The 16,033-nt window shown below is 32.2% G+C and overlaps 1 protein-coding gene across 11 annotated transcripts in view; it reads right to left on the bottom strand.

The window, feature by feature from the left end:
- Window positions 1-16,033, bottom strand: part of NSD1 (nuclear receptor binding SET domain protein 1) — a 165,624-nt gene that overhangs the window by 45,651 nt on the left and 103,940 nt on the right. For all 11 annotated transcript variants that reach the window (XM_031953741.1, XM_023506588.2, XM_031953749.1 and 8 more), the window contains 5 exons: window positions 14,888-15,009; window positions 14,503-14,770; window positions 12,917-13,026; window positions 3,114-3,189; window positions 267-379 (listed from right to left, as the gene is read on the bottom strand). In XM_031953741.1, the coding sequence (XP_031809601.1) occupies window positions 267-379; window positions 3,114-3,189; window positions 12,917-13,026; window positions 14,503-14,770; window positions 14,888-15,009 (689 nt within the window). The remainder of the gene's footprint in view (window positions 1-266; window positions 380-3,113; window positions 3,190-12,916; window positions 13,027-14,502; window positions 14,771-14,887; window positions 15,010-16,033) is intronic.

Here is a 16,033-nt window from a genome sequence, read left to right as displayed (position 1 = left end):
AAAAAGGAGAAAACAAATGAAATATGAATCCACTCAAAACTACATGTTAGCTTAATATGAAATGGTATGAAAAATTTTGCTGCCTAATGAGATTTTAAAAAATGATTAGGCCCACACATGCCATCTTGTGACATTATTTATGCAAATGTATTCTCTATTTATGAGGCTGCTTCTTTCTATTAATAATGTTAAAGGAAACTAGAGAAAAGAAAACTGGTAAGAATAGATTCCATTTGGACGGGACAGAGCCTAGAACCCAGCTGTACCTCAGAGTTTTGAGCCTCCCGTGAAGAGTCTTCATTTCTCACTTTCTTACAATGTGCTGGTACATGCCTCTGTCTCTTTCGCTTCCTTTGCTTTTCAAAAACTTTGTTTGCACCTATGACAAGAAAAGGAAAATGTTAACAGAAGAAAACTGTTAACCTATTATCTCCTTTCTCAAATAAGAAGTCAAATATACTATTCTTTGACATTTTCCCTAAATACAGTTAATAAGGATCACAAATGAAATAAACTAATATATTTATTTCTTGGTTTTTTTAGGTGACTGATGAGGAATATGAAATATTAACTAAATACTGAATCCTTGGTTATGTGCTACTATATATTAAGAAAGCTAATTTTCTACCCTTTAGTTAGTAAAACTCCTAGTGCCATCATCTTGCTGAGATCATAGAAGAAGACAATGTCCTCCAGAGAGGCTCATTCTTAATCTCTTATGTAATTGAAGAGGGAAAAGTTAAAAATATAATTCATAATTCAGTGTTGAGTAAAGAAAAGCTTTAAAATGGAGGATATATATATCATAGTTTGTCTTGAAGGCTGTAAAAGGAATTCCTATTCAGGCTGATTTTTAAAAATTGATGACTACAATTTTATATTTTTTGTGATTCTGTAGGTTCTTTTAAAGAACACCAGACAAAACAAATCTAATAGGACTAAAAAAAGAGTAATTAATTTCATTTAAAACAAAAAACCTGTATTGTGATCTTTTGAAAGATCACAAAAATGGTCTAAATCTAACAGACTAAGATTTAATGGCCACTTTTTCCTTTTTTTTTGGGGGGGGGGAGGAGAGGTGGTAGTTTCTTTTAGATTTTATAAGGGTTGAAATTTTAAAATGCTTAGAAATCATGGGAAAAAATATGTAAAAAGGTATAAATACAGGATCTTTCTTTCCTTTTTTTTGGGGGGGGGGAGAGGAGAGGTGGTAGTTTCTTTTAGATTTTATAAGGGTTGAAATTTTAAAATGCTTAGAAAAAAAGACTGTCTTGAAAAATTACAATTTCAACTTTACATATTGACAGGCGAACTATGAATACATTAATACTGGCACAATATCACAGATTTCAGAGAGTTATTTAAACAAAGTATCTCAAAATATGCTTTTAAATAACAGTACCACTGATTAAAAACAGATTTAAAGACTGATGATTAATCGATTGCTGTTAATGTGGAAGAAGTTCTCTAAGATAGAGAGACCAGCAGGACTCATCCTACATTCTACATTTTGGACGTATTATATAGTCAATATTTTTTCAATAAGTTGAGTCAACATATACATTGGTATAGCAATGAATACTGAAAATGGTAAGCATATTGGCTGATGTAATCAAGCTATAAAAATTTTTTTGAAATATCACAAAAATGGTCTAAATCTAACAGACTAAGATTTAATGGCCACTTTGATTTAAAAAAAAAAATTACACAAAAAGTACAGAACGAATGAATCCAAAGCTTGATAAGAGCAAACAGATCGCAATTCTGAGTATCATGTTTTACAGAGGAATTTGACAATTCTTAATTTCTTCTTTGCAAACAAGAGTGACCAGAGTGACCTTGCTACATGAAGAGGAGATAAAGTAGTTGATACTAAAAAAAAAAAGAGAGAAATTAAGAATTATTCTGCTTCACCCCATGGGTAGAAATAGCAGAAAGAGTAGATTTTTGCTCCACGTGGGGGGAAAACTTCCTACAAACAGCTCTTTAAAAGGCAAAATGGGCAACCTACACAGACAGTCAGTAACAGAACTCATCATTTCAACAGAGGCTGGACAAAGGATAGAGACAATAAATTGGACCACATGGTATACAAGCTTACCTCTAAAGTCCTTTCCAACTCTAACCATGAATGGCCCTATGTTACAATAGTATAACAATAAAAGCTATACCAGAAAAAGTTAATATTAGCTAAGTCAGTTAAAGAAACAATTAGGACCATATCTGACCACACATTAATGTAGTCAACTTTTTCCTCCTGTTGGTGATGTTTAAACTTATGATTTCACATGTGTGGGGTAAATTGCAAATTGTCTCTGCCAATTCAGATCAGCAATTGCACTGTAATTTAAGAATCCCAGACACTGGGCAGAACCCTGAAAAGTTAAGTGACTTGCTGTGGTTTTACAAACTTGGATCAGATATGCCTAGCATGTAGTATGTATTTTTAAATAATGCTTTCTAATCTATGTGGCAGAAGTTCACCTCCGTCCTTCCTGATTCCAAGACTCCTTTCTCAGTATTCTTAATCAATCAAAAAAAATTGGAATCACCAACATTCTTCTTTATGCAACTTGGTTTCTGGAACTTTTGCCAGCAACCAAAGCATAAGTAAAATGAACTAGTCTCTTCTTTTGAACAGAGTAGATAGATAACTATATGACTAAAGAAGGGAGTAAAGGGAGATGATGAGAAAGAAAGGTATGATCAGAGATGACGGGGCAGGAAAGCTGAGTCTATGTTCACTTGATCTCTCTTCAGGAAAGGCTTTATAGCTATTTATAGATGAGACTGAATAGAAGGAGCTGGTATATGGACTAGCTTTCACATGCAACACTACTATATGTATCTCCAATTATGCCAAATATATTTTGAGCATTTTAACTGAAATTTAAAATCCCTTTTCACTAAAAAGAAAAATCATGGGAAAAAATATGTAAAAAGGTATAAATACAGAAAGTTAATTTCTGGTTAGTTGTTTCTTTCTATATAAACTGGAGTAATTCTAGATACAACATATCCCCCAAAGGAAAACTATCATAAAGAAAAAAAGGTATCACAGGAAACATCAATATTGCAGCTACTTCTACCCTTCTGTATTTGCAAGCACTTACCTTCACCAAAATCCATAGATGTGAGCGTTGTACATGATCCAGAAATATCATTCTCCAAGGGACCAGTATTATAACACTGTTTAGGAGTAAGATAAATATCATTCTGAGTTTTGTAATATGCGAGAATTTGTTATAAGCAAAGGAATTTACTTTCGTAATGAAAGGTTGAACTAGCAGTTAATGAGCAAGTAGAGACAATGGCAGCATTACTGGGTTTAAAAGAATTGACTTCTGAGATAATAATCACTTAAGTTATCATGGGCAAGGCAATTAGTTTTTTTAGGTCTCAGTTTTCTCATCAGTAAAATGAAGGAACTCATTTAATCTGTAAAAGCTTAACAATAAATTTTGTGCTCTAAATAGAGAAGAGAAATAACTGAGTGGAAACAAGTTAAAAATCCAAATTCGGTAAATCTAATTATGTAATTAAAAACTCAAAGCAGGACCTTGTCTTACAAATCTATCAAGAAAGAAATAGCAATTAATAAGAGGCATGTAAAATTATGTCTCTTAGCACTCACATAAATGTCTGTGCATAGTACAGGCCAGTACTTCTATATATTTAAAGTAGAACATTCTTTTGGGCTTATAATTCATTGGGAGAAATAACCTATCATAATTCCAAATAAAATAAAACAAGTATTTAATGTTTCTTATATATTCTAAAGTGAGATATAATAGTTGTTATGTTTGCTAAAAGACTAATTTCAAATGATTGCCTGTGTCACAAATACCAAAGACTTTGACATTCAACAGGCTTTTCCCTCCACAATCATATACTACTAGCTTGTTACTTGAAGTATAAAAAAGCCAGCACAGACAGTAACAGATAAGCAGTAGTAGTAATAGACTACAATGAAACAAAAGGTCCTTGGGTTTCCAATTTCAGATATTAACCTATCCCCCCCATAAAATCCCCCAAACTAACAACTCATGAGAAAACATTTTTTATAATAAAGAAATCTAGATGAATATGGACTATTTCTGCTAGCACAGATTCCTAAATGATCTTAGACCAGCAGACTGCCAATAATAGTTGACATTCCTCATATAGACATTCTAATATTTTATATAGTTATAAATAAAGCAATTAGGTTGTCCACCTACTATCTCTAACTCTTGCTGGATAGTATGCCAATTTACTTTTCTGATGATCCAGGTCAAGAATGTTTTTCACAATTTCATCTCATTGATCGTATGATCCAACTTACATACATTACATATATTACATCAACTACCCTTCAGGTAAACTCACAATTTTTAGTCTTCTGAGGCAGTGGTGAAATAAGATTATGAATTAAAGATTAGAAAAGCAGCAATATTTGAAAGGTGGGCTTTGCTAGACAGTCACTTAAAAGCACTGCATAATTTCCCAAATGCAGGACAATTTTCTCATCCTTCCTATTCAATTCTGTACCCAACATTCCAAATTCTAGTCCACTATAATAAAAAATTTTACATTCTTTTAGGCAAAGGCATATGTAGGTAAGGGTGTATTCTATGTGGACAAAGAGAAGGGAAGAGGAAAAAAGAAAAAAAGGAAAGAAAAGAAAAGAAAAGAAGCTGTGTTGCCCAACTGCCCAATTTCTATTGGGCACTGGATGCAGTGTCCTTTTTAAACTAAGGTTTTTAACAAATCTCAGTGTAACTAATACAATACCCAGTCAATAATTAAGGATAGGAAAGAAATGAGATAGAGAATGGCTTCTTTTATCTAGTCAAATATAAATACAAATACACAAACACATCTGGGAGGGGTTTCTGGTCAAAACAGAGAAAACTGATATTTACATTGACTGTGAGCCAATTAAGGCCCCCAAAAATGATCAAGTGAGGTTTGACCTGGACCGACTGTTGGTACATCGATGAAACTCAGGGTGAATTTAGGTTTAAGGCATGATCCTTAAGAAAGAAATCGAATCTATAGAACCCCAACGGCAAGATATTTTGCAAGTTTTCAGGAACAAAATTTACATTCTGCTGGATATTGGACCCAAAAGACCTCAGAGGAGAAAGTGAGGCCTGAGGCTATGCATAGCCGGCTCTCACTTGAGTCCAGTTCACTTGCATGTCATGGCATCACGTTCCCTGATATCAAGGTCCTCTTCAAGAATGAAGGACAAACGACCATCATCAACACTACCATTATATACACACAAACTATGGGACTAATGGGAAGTCCATCCAATTGCATAGCATAATCTAGACACACTACTTGAGTTTGCTTATGTAACTGTTGTTTCACCGTTTTGAGAATTAATTAAGCTATTTGCTAAGGTTGAGGCACTTTTGCAACTTCATAATGAATCCAAACTCAGTCAAAGTGGATTATATTCTGAGCAAATTGCCATTGCATTGCAATGATTTTTCATCAATATTCCTCTATCTAATTCAGCTTTAGAATCTTGTTCTCTTGTTAGTATGGGTATCAAATCATATACTTTTGGTGAAAAGTGTTTCTACTGAATAAATTCTTTCACTAGTTAAGAATTAAATTTAAAAAATATTAGATCCTAAACTATATTATGAAGTTATCACCTTAAGTCATTGAGTACTAATTTTTTTTTAAAGAGAAAAGTGAATCAATGATAGGTTACACAAGAAACAAAAAATTAAAAATAATGCCCAAGAACATAAATTATTGAGGGAATATCTTCCTATTTAACAAGAGTAGCTAGAAAACTATGAAGGATTTTAGCAATTAGACCAATATTTTATGTAATATCTCAACAAATTCCAAATGAATATTCCTTAAGGATATAAAAGCTCATTCCACAAAATAAAAAAGAAATGGGGGAAGGGGTTGCTTTTACAATTATGGGAGGGTGGTTGGCAGGAGAGATTTATATCCAAATAGGAGGCAGAAGTAATCACAAATTCCAAGTTAGACAACTTACAATCATAGATTTAACAATGGGAATAGCCCTACCTAGGGTCAACTACATGACTCAGTAAAACAGGGTTATGTTCCAAATCACTGATAAGAAAACTGCAAATTGGAAAAATGAATGACAAAAGAGAAGTCAATATTAGAAGAGCTATAGAATCACACAAACATCCATGTAAAATTGTACTTTTTACAATATATTTTATAATAATTTTACAAGACAAAATTAAGGTTTTGCAAAAAGAAAAAAAAACAAGTAATTTATGAGCAGCCAAACAACACACACACACACACACACACACACACACACACACACACACACACTCTCTCTCTCTCTCTCTTAACTATCAGTGATATCTAAAATATAAGAGGAATACTCAAAAAGTCCAAAGTTATCAACAGATTTAAAATACTATAAAATTTAGATGACCATGCAAAAATAGAGACAGTGTAGTCTAGTGTTAATACAACATTTGGAGTCAGGAGATCATGGTTCAAAGTTTGCTCCTTTTATTGATTATTGTATGACCTTGGGTCAATCATTTAATATTGTACAACATCTGTACAACAGGACACTCTCTTAAACCCTTTGTAACTATATATAATAATACTATGAATATGTTCCATATCACCGATGAATTAGAAAATAGGATATTGGAAAAGTTGAACAACAAAATGGAGGTCAATGTTATAAGAGTCATGGGAAGACAGTAACATTCATATACTTTTATGAGACAAATGTTGAATTATTAAACCAGAATAACAGAATAATAATAGATTAATGAATAGTGTTTCGATTTTTTAATCTTGTCAAACTAATTACAATTATTTAATAGTGTTTCAATTTAAAAAAATTGTCAAAATAACTACAATTATTTATCCAAGAAATTATTCATTATGATCAAACTGGATTTATACATGTGATGCTAAGATGGTTCAACCACGGGAGAACAATCAGTGTAATAATATTAAAAACAAAACAACCAAATTCATGGTTGGGGGGAGGGGAGAGATACATATATGCTAAAAAGCTATAAAAAATGAGAATTGAGGGACTTTATTAATATCATAAAAATTATCTATTTAAAAATAAAAGCAGCATTATATACAATACAGATGCACTGGATGCTTTCATGATAAATACTGCAGTACATCATGGATACCAATTCCTTCCCTCTCCACCCTTTATTTTTTGATAGCATTCTAGAAGTACGAACAATAAAGACAAGTTAAAAAAATTAAAAGCATAAAGAGAAGAGTAGATAGAACCATTCTTTTTTGCTAATAACATGGCAATTTGCTTTAAAAAATCATAGTGAATCTTTAAAGATATTAATTGAGAAAACATAAGCCAAGTTATAGGGGACAAAATAAATCCTCAAAAATCAACATCTAAAAAATCCCAAGTTGCAATAATAGAAATTAAAATGTTATTCCCCAAAACTACAAAATACACTAAAGCACAGCAATTACATGTATAGATTCTATTAAAAGGTGCTCCAAGAAAACCACCCCTAAACACAATTTAAATAGCTGAGGTAATGATAATGGATGGGCTATGTAAAAATAATAAAAATGACAATGCTACCACAGTTGATTTACAGTTTTAATGTGATAGGAACCTATCAGATGGATGCTTTTATATAATTAATAAATTAATAAAATTTATTTAGAAAAATAAAAGATGTAGAATATGAAGAAAAATTATGAAATGATGAAGAAAAATACATCTAGATCTCAACTATATTATAAAACAGCAGTCATCAAGACCATCTGGTATTGGTTTAAAAAATAGAAGCAAATCAATTGAACAGAGTAGGCAAGGGAGAAACAGAAACAGCAAACTTAAATGACCTAGAAAATATAAAGTACTTGGGCAAGAATTCCCCATTTAATAATAACTCCTGGGAAAACTAGAAAGGAGTAGGAAAAAACTAGAAAGTCAGAAAAGAAATTACCTCATACCATATTCCACTATATATTCAAATGATAAAAATAGATTATATAACACTTAGAGTTATGGGTGGGAGACTTAAAAAAATGAGGGATACAGGCAACTACGTATATAAGATAAAATAAATAACTGCAAGCAATTAAAAAGATTCTACACAAAGTTAATGTACCTAGGCTAAGAAAGAAAGGTATAGGAGAGGAGGAAAACTCCTTTGTTTCAAATTTCTCTCCCACAAGTTTGGTAAGATACATAAACAATTAATTCATTGAACCCTCAAGTGGTTTAACGATACATACAATCAAAAGGCACCCAAAAGCCCGGCAAAGTATTCAAAACTGCATTAAAGAATGCTTCAAATATAGCAGAGAAGAATGTTGCATATAGTCACATGGGATCATTACATAGGTTTCTTTTGTTTAACTGTTTTTCTTTGTGAAAGGTGGGGTCCAATTCTTTGAGTTGGGCCTGTGACAATCCCAGAAAGTGATTAACAAGTGATAGTGAAATCAAAACAAATAACATCAATAAAAGGTTTTTCTTTTTGTTTCTTGATTATAACTGCTAGGAAAACATGATATCAGTACCAATTATAAACAATACTTACATTTTAAAATAGTCAGATAGAAGTAAATTAATTATGGCTTCTAACTATTTGAACCAATACTGAATCCAGACAAGCTTATACTAAGTTTAGAAAACTAGAAAATAAATGTTCAACTTTCTCTTTTCATCACATAATGAAAATGATAAATTATGTCAAAATAACTAAGAACACTAAGAATTTTGGAGTTTAAATTAGAAGAGCACTTCTCCAGTAGGTGCTTGCTACAAGAAAATATTCTCTAATGACTACCCAATTGCTGATAGTGGTCATATTAGTATTATTGTTAACAATTACTCACATTTTTTATATCAATTAAAGGTTTACAAAACACCTGCCTCATAAAGATCCTAGTATCTTGATAATATAAATATTGTAACTTCCTGTTTTCATATGTTAAACAAATGGAGACTTAAAATTTATGAAATGACTTGTATACCTTTACACTGACAGCTTCAGATCCTCCCTGTTTTTTAATACTTTGCCAGATGACCTATTTCCATGACCTAGTCATTTCTGTACTGTTTTGACAGATTTGGAAAATTCCATAAAAGGCCCCAATACTTTGAGAAAGTTGGTTATTTCATAAGTATCTAATCTGTCTCACAATTGATTATCAGTATAACCATTAACAAGGAGAGTTAGGAAGCAATACTAGCCAGACTACAGGATTAGATATGAAAACATATAAAAGGATTTTTTCCTCATGCTTTACACCAAGCATCTTTTAGCTCAGATTCTGCCCTCAAAATTAAACCTCTATTCTATTTCTTGTTCCTCTATAAAATCTCATATTCAGTCCTCTACCTTTAGACTAAAATAGTATATTTATGGAACCTAAAACTTATTCCTTATAATTTTAGTCATTCTTCAATACCAAAGACAACCAAAAAAAAGGAGCTGGGAAACAGTGTTGGTAAGATATTTCCAGGATGAAGACATGCTTTGAACAACAACATAAAGACTCATTAAGTCAGGACAAGAAAAAGCTAAAGAATAGTTAAGTTTTCTGGAGTATAAAAATTGTAAAAGGTCATTTTTAAAAGGAACCAAAGGTAGTTCTGAAAACTGAAATTATAAGTCCCCTTTTCTATTCAGCCCAATCTATGCTACTTAAAAACAATTCAATCAACCTGACCACTTTAAGCTCCAAACAACTTATCTATTACTTTACATAAGTTATATTTAATTTTTCTGCATTTTTCCTATTTCCTCCCCTCCCTTTTTACTCCTAATACTAATAGCTAGATCTTATTTTAAAAATCTATTTAAGAAAATGGGAACAATAAAAGATAATGAGAGGAAGAAGCAAAACAGTAACCTGGGTGAGAATGATTAATGATTAAGAAATACAGTGACAAACCAAGCGATATTCACTCCAGAATCTGCCAAAAAGACAGCCAGAAATTCACAAGCAATAGGAACTGTCTAGCAAAGCAAGCCCAGAACAAGAGACAGCACATAATTTGCAAGTTTAAATTTAAAGGAAGCAAGAGTCAACCCCTGATGACAAACAAAAAAACAAATGTGAGGCTATGTAACTCTAAATGATCAAGTATATGGCCCCAGAGTAAGAGCTGAGAACTCCATATCACCCCACCTCATTCCCTCTTCTTTGGAGGGGAGGGACGAAGAGAAGGGGAGAAGGAAGCAAAAGGAGGAAGGGGAAAAGAAAATTCCTAGATGTAGAACATTTCACATAAAGACCTGAAATTGTGTCTGTCTGTTTTGTTGATTTACTTTTTAACTTAAGGGGCTAGTTTTGGGTTTTTTTTTTCTTAAATGAAAATAACAGTAAGCTCTCAAAAAATTAAAAGCTTTCAATTTAATGTTTTTCAATTCCTGTAACTACTTACCATAGCAAAATAAACTATTTACAATCAAAAATTAGGATCTTGAAGGTACCTAAAAGGCCATTTATTTTATTTTTCCAAATACATGTAAAGATAATTTTCTTGTATTATAAATTTTCCTGTCTGTTTTCCTCCCTTATCTCTCGATTCTCTCTCCCCAAGATAGCAAGCAATCTTATATAGGTTAAATATGTGCAATCCTTTTAAACATATTTAGGGGGAAAAAACCTTAAGAAAACAAACAAAATGGTGAAAATATTATGCTTCAATTCGCATTTAGTCTCCATACTTCTTTCTCTGCATGTGACTTGCATTTTCCATCCCAAGTGTATTGGAACTGAAAGGCCCTTTATTTTAACTTTCTCATTTTACAGATAAAAAACCTCAAACCCAAGGTGATGAAGTACTTGGCCAAGATCATACAAGTAGCAAAATCATCAGAGGTGCATGTAGATGTCTGACCTCAGAGAAAGTACTCTTCCAACATTATTTCATCCTTGCCCCTTTTCACTACAGAAAGTCATAATGATCAAATAAGATCATGATCACACAAAAAAATATAACAATAACAAGTACATGCAAATCTTTCATGTCTCACAGAGAAATTCTGCATATTCCACAAGTATATTTTTGGGCGTGCACTCACAATTTAATAGGTAATAAGTTTCATCAAGAGTCACTCAGTTACCAGACGCTTTCCATAAAAAATACTGGAAACAACTTTCTATTGTTCTCAGTAGTTTTTCCAGTGTTTGACACTAGATGAGAAAACTAAAGAATGAAGCAGTATGGTAATATTATTCTGACAATAAAAAAGTTATACAATAAGAATAAACAATTTTTTAAAAATCCCTTATGATCCATTGATCTTGTACTCTAGTTACATTTCTAGGAGTGTTATAAATGGAGAGAAAGTATCCTGTATTTATTCCTAATAGCAAAAACCAGGAAACAAGTATTATAAAATGGGAAATGTTTGAACAATTAGTAGAATAAAAATATAATTCACAATTATAACTAGTAATCTAGTAAATAGACAGCTGGACTTGGATGCAGAAAAATCTGAGTTCTAACGCTACCTCATCCCTTAAAAGCTGTGTGACGCTGGCCATGTCACTCATTTTGCTCATCTTTAAAACTGGGCAACAATAGCAACCACTATACAAGATAATTGTGAAGATCAAATGAAAATGTGTAAAGTACTTTGCAACCCTTAAAGCACTACATGCCAGCTCCTATTATTGAGATTAATATGAGAGATAAAAAAGAAACATGAGAATCATAATTAAATGAAAAGGGATAAGAATAAAGAGACACTATATACATTCTAAAGAATTACTTTGTCACAACACATTTCCCAACAAATATCCCTTTCTCGTTACAAAGCATACACCCTAAAAAAGATTACAATATATCATCAAGAGATTTGTAAGTTTTAATTAATAGCAATTAATTAATAAACTACTATTTGGTTTACTCTGGATTTTCCCTGTTAAATTTATTTTGCTTTTATATTGTAACACACACACACATACACATCTTTTTTTTTTTTTAAATAATTTAAATAAAATGGAATCTCTGGATAGCAGCAGATGAACTTAACATGCCTAATGCCAAATTGGTTTTCTCCAGAACATCTGAATCAATTCAAAGTTTTTTTTTTTTTTAAATCAGTGCATCAGTCAAGCTTCTTTATCTGTATCCCCTCTATAAACAAGTCCTCTTACTTTTTCTTTTTTTCAAAGCACGTCTGCTACCTTGATGGACAATGGAAACAATTCTTTGGTATTGTTTCTTCTCTATGGGTTTTTTTTTTGATGCTGAATATTTATTGTATAATTTTGGATAGCTCTTCATTCTTGAAAACTGTTCACATTCTTTATCTCCTGGGGGAGGGTGCTTAACCTTATGGATTTTCAATGTTCTGGAGATTTTGGATGTCAAAATTTATATTACAGATATTTAATACAAAGATCCTCTGCATCCATTTTTGAAAATCCTTTGTGATTCATCTGCACTGATTTCACTCATTTGTTCACTTATTCTTTCTTTGAAGTTAAGCTGCCTGTTTTTTATTCTGTGATCTCTGGTATCATGCCATAGCAGAAAATTAATTCTTCATATTAACTGAGATTCACTCACACATTATGTGCTTATTCATTTACTGATAGTAGCAGTAGTAGTATTTAAAATGGCATCTAAAATTGCAACTTTAGAAACTGACATACAAAAAGATTTTGGAGGCATTTAGAGAGTGATTTGCAACTTTTAACTATTAATTCCTTTGACTTTTAGATGATCTTTACAATGAAAAATTTAAAAGAAAAAAATCAATTCAGCTAAATTAACTGATAGATTTAGTGAGTCTCAGTATATGTTATATTTCATATTTCTGCAAAGAAGTACATTTTCTCATTTCTTCTTGGAGACTAATTTTTAAATTCATTTGAATACCTTCCAATGCCAAGGATTAAAAAACAACAATAAAAAAGCACACAAAAAACATACCTTTCTAAGGAGTGTCAAATCCCCTTTCTTGGGCATAAATCCAGGATCTAAATCATTGGATTCAAGGAGCTTTTTTGTTGGCTTCCTCTGACGCTTACTTTCATAATTTCCTGAAACACAATTTTTCTTTTTTAGCTAATGTAAACAACAACAAAACTAGGTATAAGTAAGCTATTAGTTTTTCATGTAGTTTAATTTTAATCCAACTTATACCTAGCATCATATTCATGAATACACTTTGATGATTTATCTATTCTGAGTTCATTTTCTTTTATCTGATCGACCTATGTATAACATGAACATAATGGAAATAAATAAATATATCTTTAACACAGACTGTAAAAAGCAACATTGTCTTCTAAAACTATAGTACATTTGGGTTTAAATTACTGTTTCACAATTTTTGAGTAGTGGTGGCAATATGTATTTTCTCCCAAATCCTGAAATGATTCTAAAGAGAGCACATATATGTAAGAATGTTTGTGGTAGCCTTCTTTGTAGTGGCCAGAAACTGGAAACTGAGTGGATGTTCATCAATTGGAGAATGGCTGAATAAATTATGGTATATTAATATTATGGAATATTATTATTCTGTAAGAAATGACCAGCAGGATGATTTCAGAAAGGCCTGGAGAGACTTTCATGATCTGATGCTGAGTGAAATGAGCAGGACCAGGAGATCATTATATACTTCAACAACAATACTATATGATGATCAATTCTGATGGATGTGGCCCTCTTCAAAAATGAGATAAACCAAATCAGTTACAATACAGCAGTAATGAATTGAACCAGCTACACCCAGTGAAAGAACTCTGGGAGATGACTTATGAACCATTACATAGAATTCTCAATCCCTCTATTTATGTCTACCTGCATTTTTGATTTTCTTCACAGGCTAATTGTACTTTATTTCAAAGTCCGATTCTTTTTGTACAGCAAAATAACTGTTTGGACATGTATACATATATTGTATTTAATTTATACTTTAACATATATTGGTCAACCTGCCATCTGAGGAAGAGAGTAGGGGGAAGGAAGGGAAAAGTTTGACAACTGCAAAACCTTTTGTTCCATGCTGTAAAATTACCCAAGCATATATCTCATAAATAAAAAGCTATTAAAAAAAATAAAGAGAGCACATATAACTGTCAGATATTTCAACAGTGCTAAGTCTCTATTATCCCTCTTTTTGCTATATGTTTCTCAATTGAACACAATTCACATTAGAGAAATAAATATTTTAAAATACACTAAATCATCTATAACAATGAGATTAATTGGGGGAAAAAAAATAAAACAACCCAACAACTCTATGTTCATTACTCCCTTCTACTCTTGTTCAAAAAATGATATTCCTATATTTTATTAAGTTGGCTTGATGAAAGCTATTGGTACAATTCAAGCCCATCACTCAAAAATTCTTATATTTTACATATGACAAAATTGAGTTTCACAGAGAACAAGTGACAGATTCAAAGTCATTACCTAAGTTATTGGTAGAGTTGAGACTAAATCAAATTCAAAGTTCCTGCCACTGTACCCAAAATATTCTTTCCACTTCACAAAGTTTATACATTCCTTACTTGGTTTCAATAATGACTCCTCTGGTTCCAGTGAAGACCAAGAAGAAACTTCAGGTGTGATTGGCACAGACAAGGTCAGTTCTGGCAACTCTGCATTTCCACCTCCAAGTTCAGACTGACCTATTGGTCTTTCCAAAAATGGTGCCTCTCTCTCAAGGACTGGAGGATCTTCTTTGGTTGAAGAGCTCTCTTCCACTGGTTTATTCTGGAGATCAGTGCTAGATTGACACCGTGTAGTCTGGGCTTCATTTTCTCTTGGGGAACTTACCTAACAATAACAACAATAAAAACAATCAGAACCACCAAGCACACAGGATGAAAAGAAGAATTATGAAAGCACATAAAAAGAACAGTTTTAAAAAAGATGTAAAGAATGCCTACTCACCTTAGACTGTTCCTGTACCTTCTTTTGTTTTTTCTTGGGAGCAAATATCTGGTCATATTTTTCTGTATATTCCAGAAGCCATCTGCTTGGCCTCCTAAGACGTTTCTTCTCTGAGCGTGCATCTAATGTAAAGAAAAGAAAAAAAATCAATACTGAATAGCTGAGGGGCCACAAGCTTTAGAAAAGTCTAGTATCCTGTATTCCCTAAAAAATGCAAATAGTCAGTCTCCTTAATTTTCAAATTGCTTTGTAAGCATTAACATATTACTGATGTTTTCCTTTACAAAAACCTTTATTTTTAAAGGTAAAACACGAAACATGGCAGTACCTAAAAGCTAGAAAAGCTTTAACTAACATCATATATCATAAGTACATCACATGAAGTTGGAAGGCAAGAAATTTTTTGGCAATAGCAATTCAATAAAACTAACTACTAAAGAATACATGTAACTAATTCTATAATCCAGGATAATTTGCCTTGCTTGAAAATTATTCAGCAGGGCCAGGTAAAATTTTTAGGTCCTTAAAACCAACCACTCCTCCAATTAAATACAATTTCTACCTTTTAACTTTACTAAACATAAATGAAAATGTTTAAAAATAAATATATGCCGCAATCCTGTAAGATATTGTTATCCCATTTCACATATAAGGAAGATTTGCCCAGGATCATAAACTGAAGTTTTTAAATCTTTAAACAAAAAGCTAAGCCTAAGAAAATGTGTTACAATCTATAAAACAATAGGTGATAGAGGGACTAAAATTGAAGTCAAGAGGTCCTGGGATTAAGTCACAGTTTAAATGCGCATCTGTATGATTGTTGGAGGGGATGCTGGAAAACTGGGACGTTGATGCATTGTTGGTGGAGTTGTGAACGTATCCAACCATTCTGGAGAGTAGTTTGGAACTATGCTCAAAAAGTTATCAAGCTGTGCATACCCTTTGATCCAGCAGTGTTACTACTGAGCTTATATCCCAAAGAGATTATAAAGAAGGGAAAGGGACCTGTATGTGCACGAATGTTTGTGGCAGCCCCTTTTGTAGTGGCCAGAAACTGGAAACTGAAGGATGCCCATCAGTTGGAGAATGGCTGAATAAATTGTGGTATATGAATATTATGGAATATTACTGTTCTGTAAGAAATGA

The sequence above is a fragment of the Sarcophilus harrisii genome, chromosome 2 (genome assembly GCF_902635505.1).
Source record: "Sarcophilus harrisii chromosome 2, mSarHar1.11, whole genome shotgun sequence".
Lineage (NCBI taxonomy): Eukaryota > Metazoa > Chordata > Mammalia > Dasyuromorphia > Dasyuridae > Sarcophilus > Sarcophilus harrisii.
The sequence above is the reverse complement of the archived record's forward strand: the minus strand, read 5'-3'. Positions and strand labels throughout refer to the sequence as shown.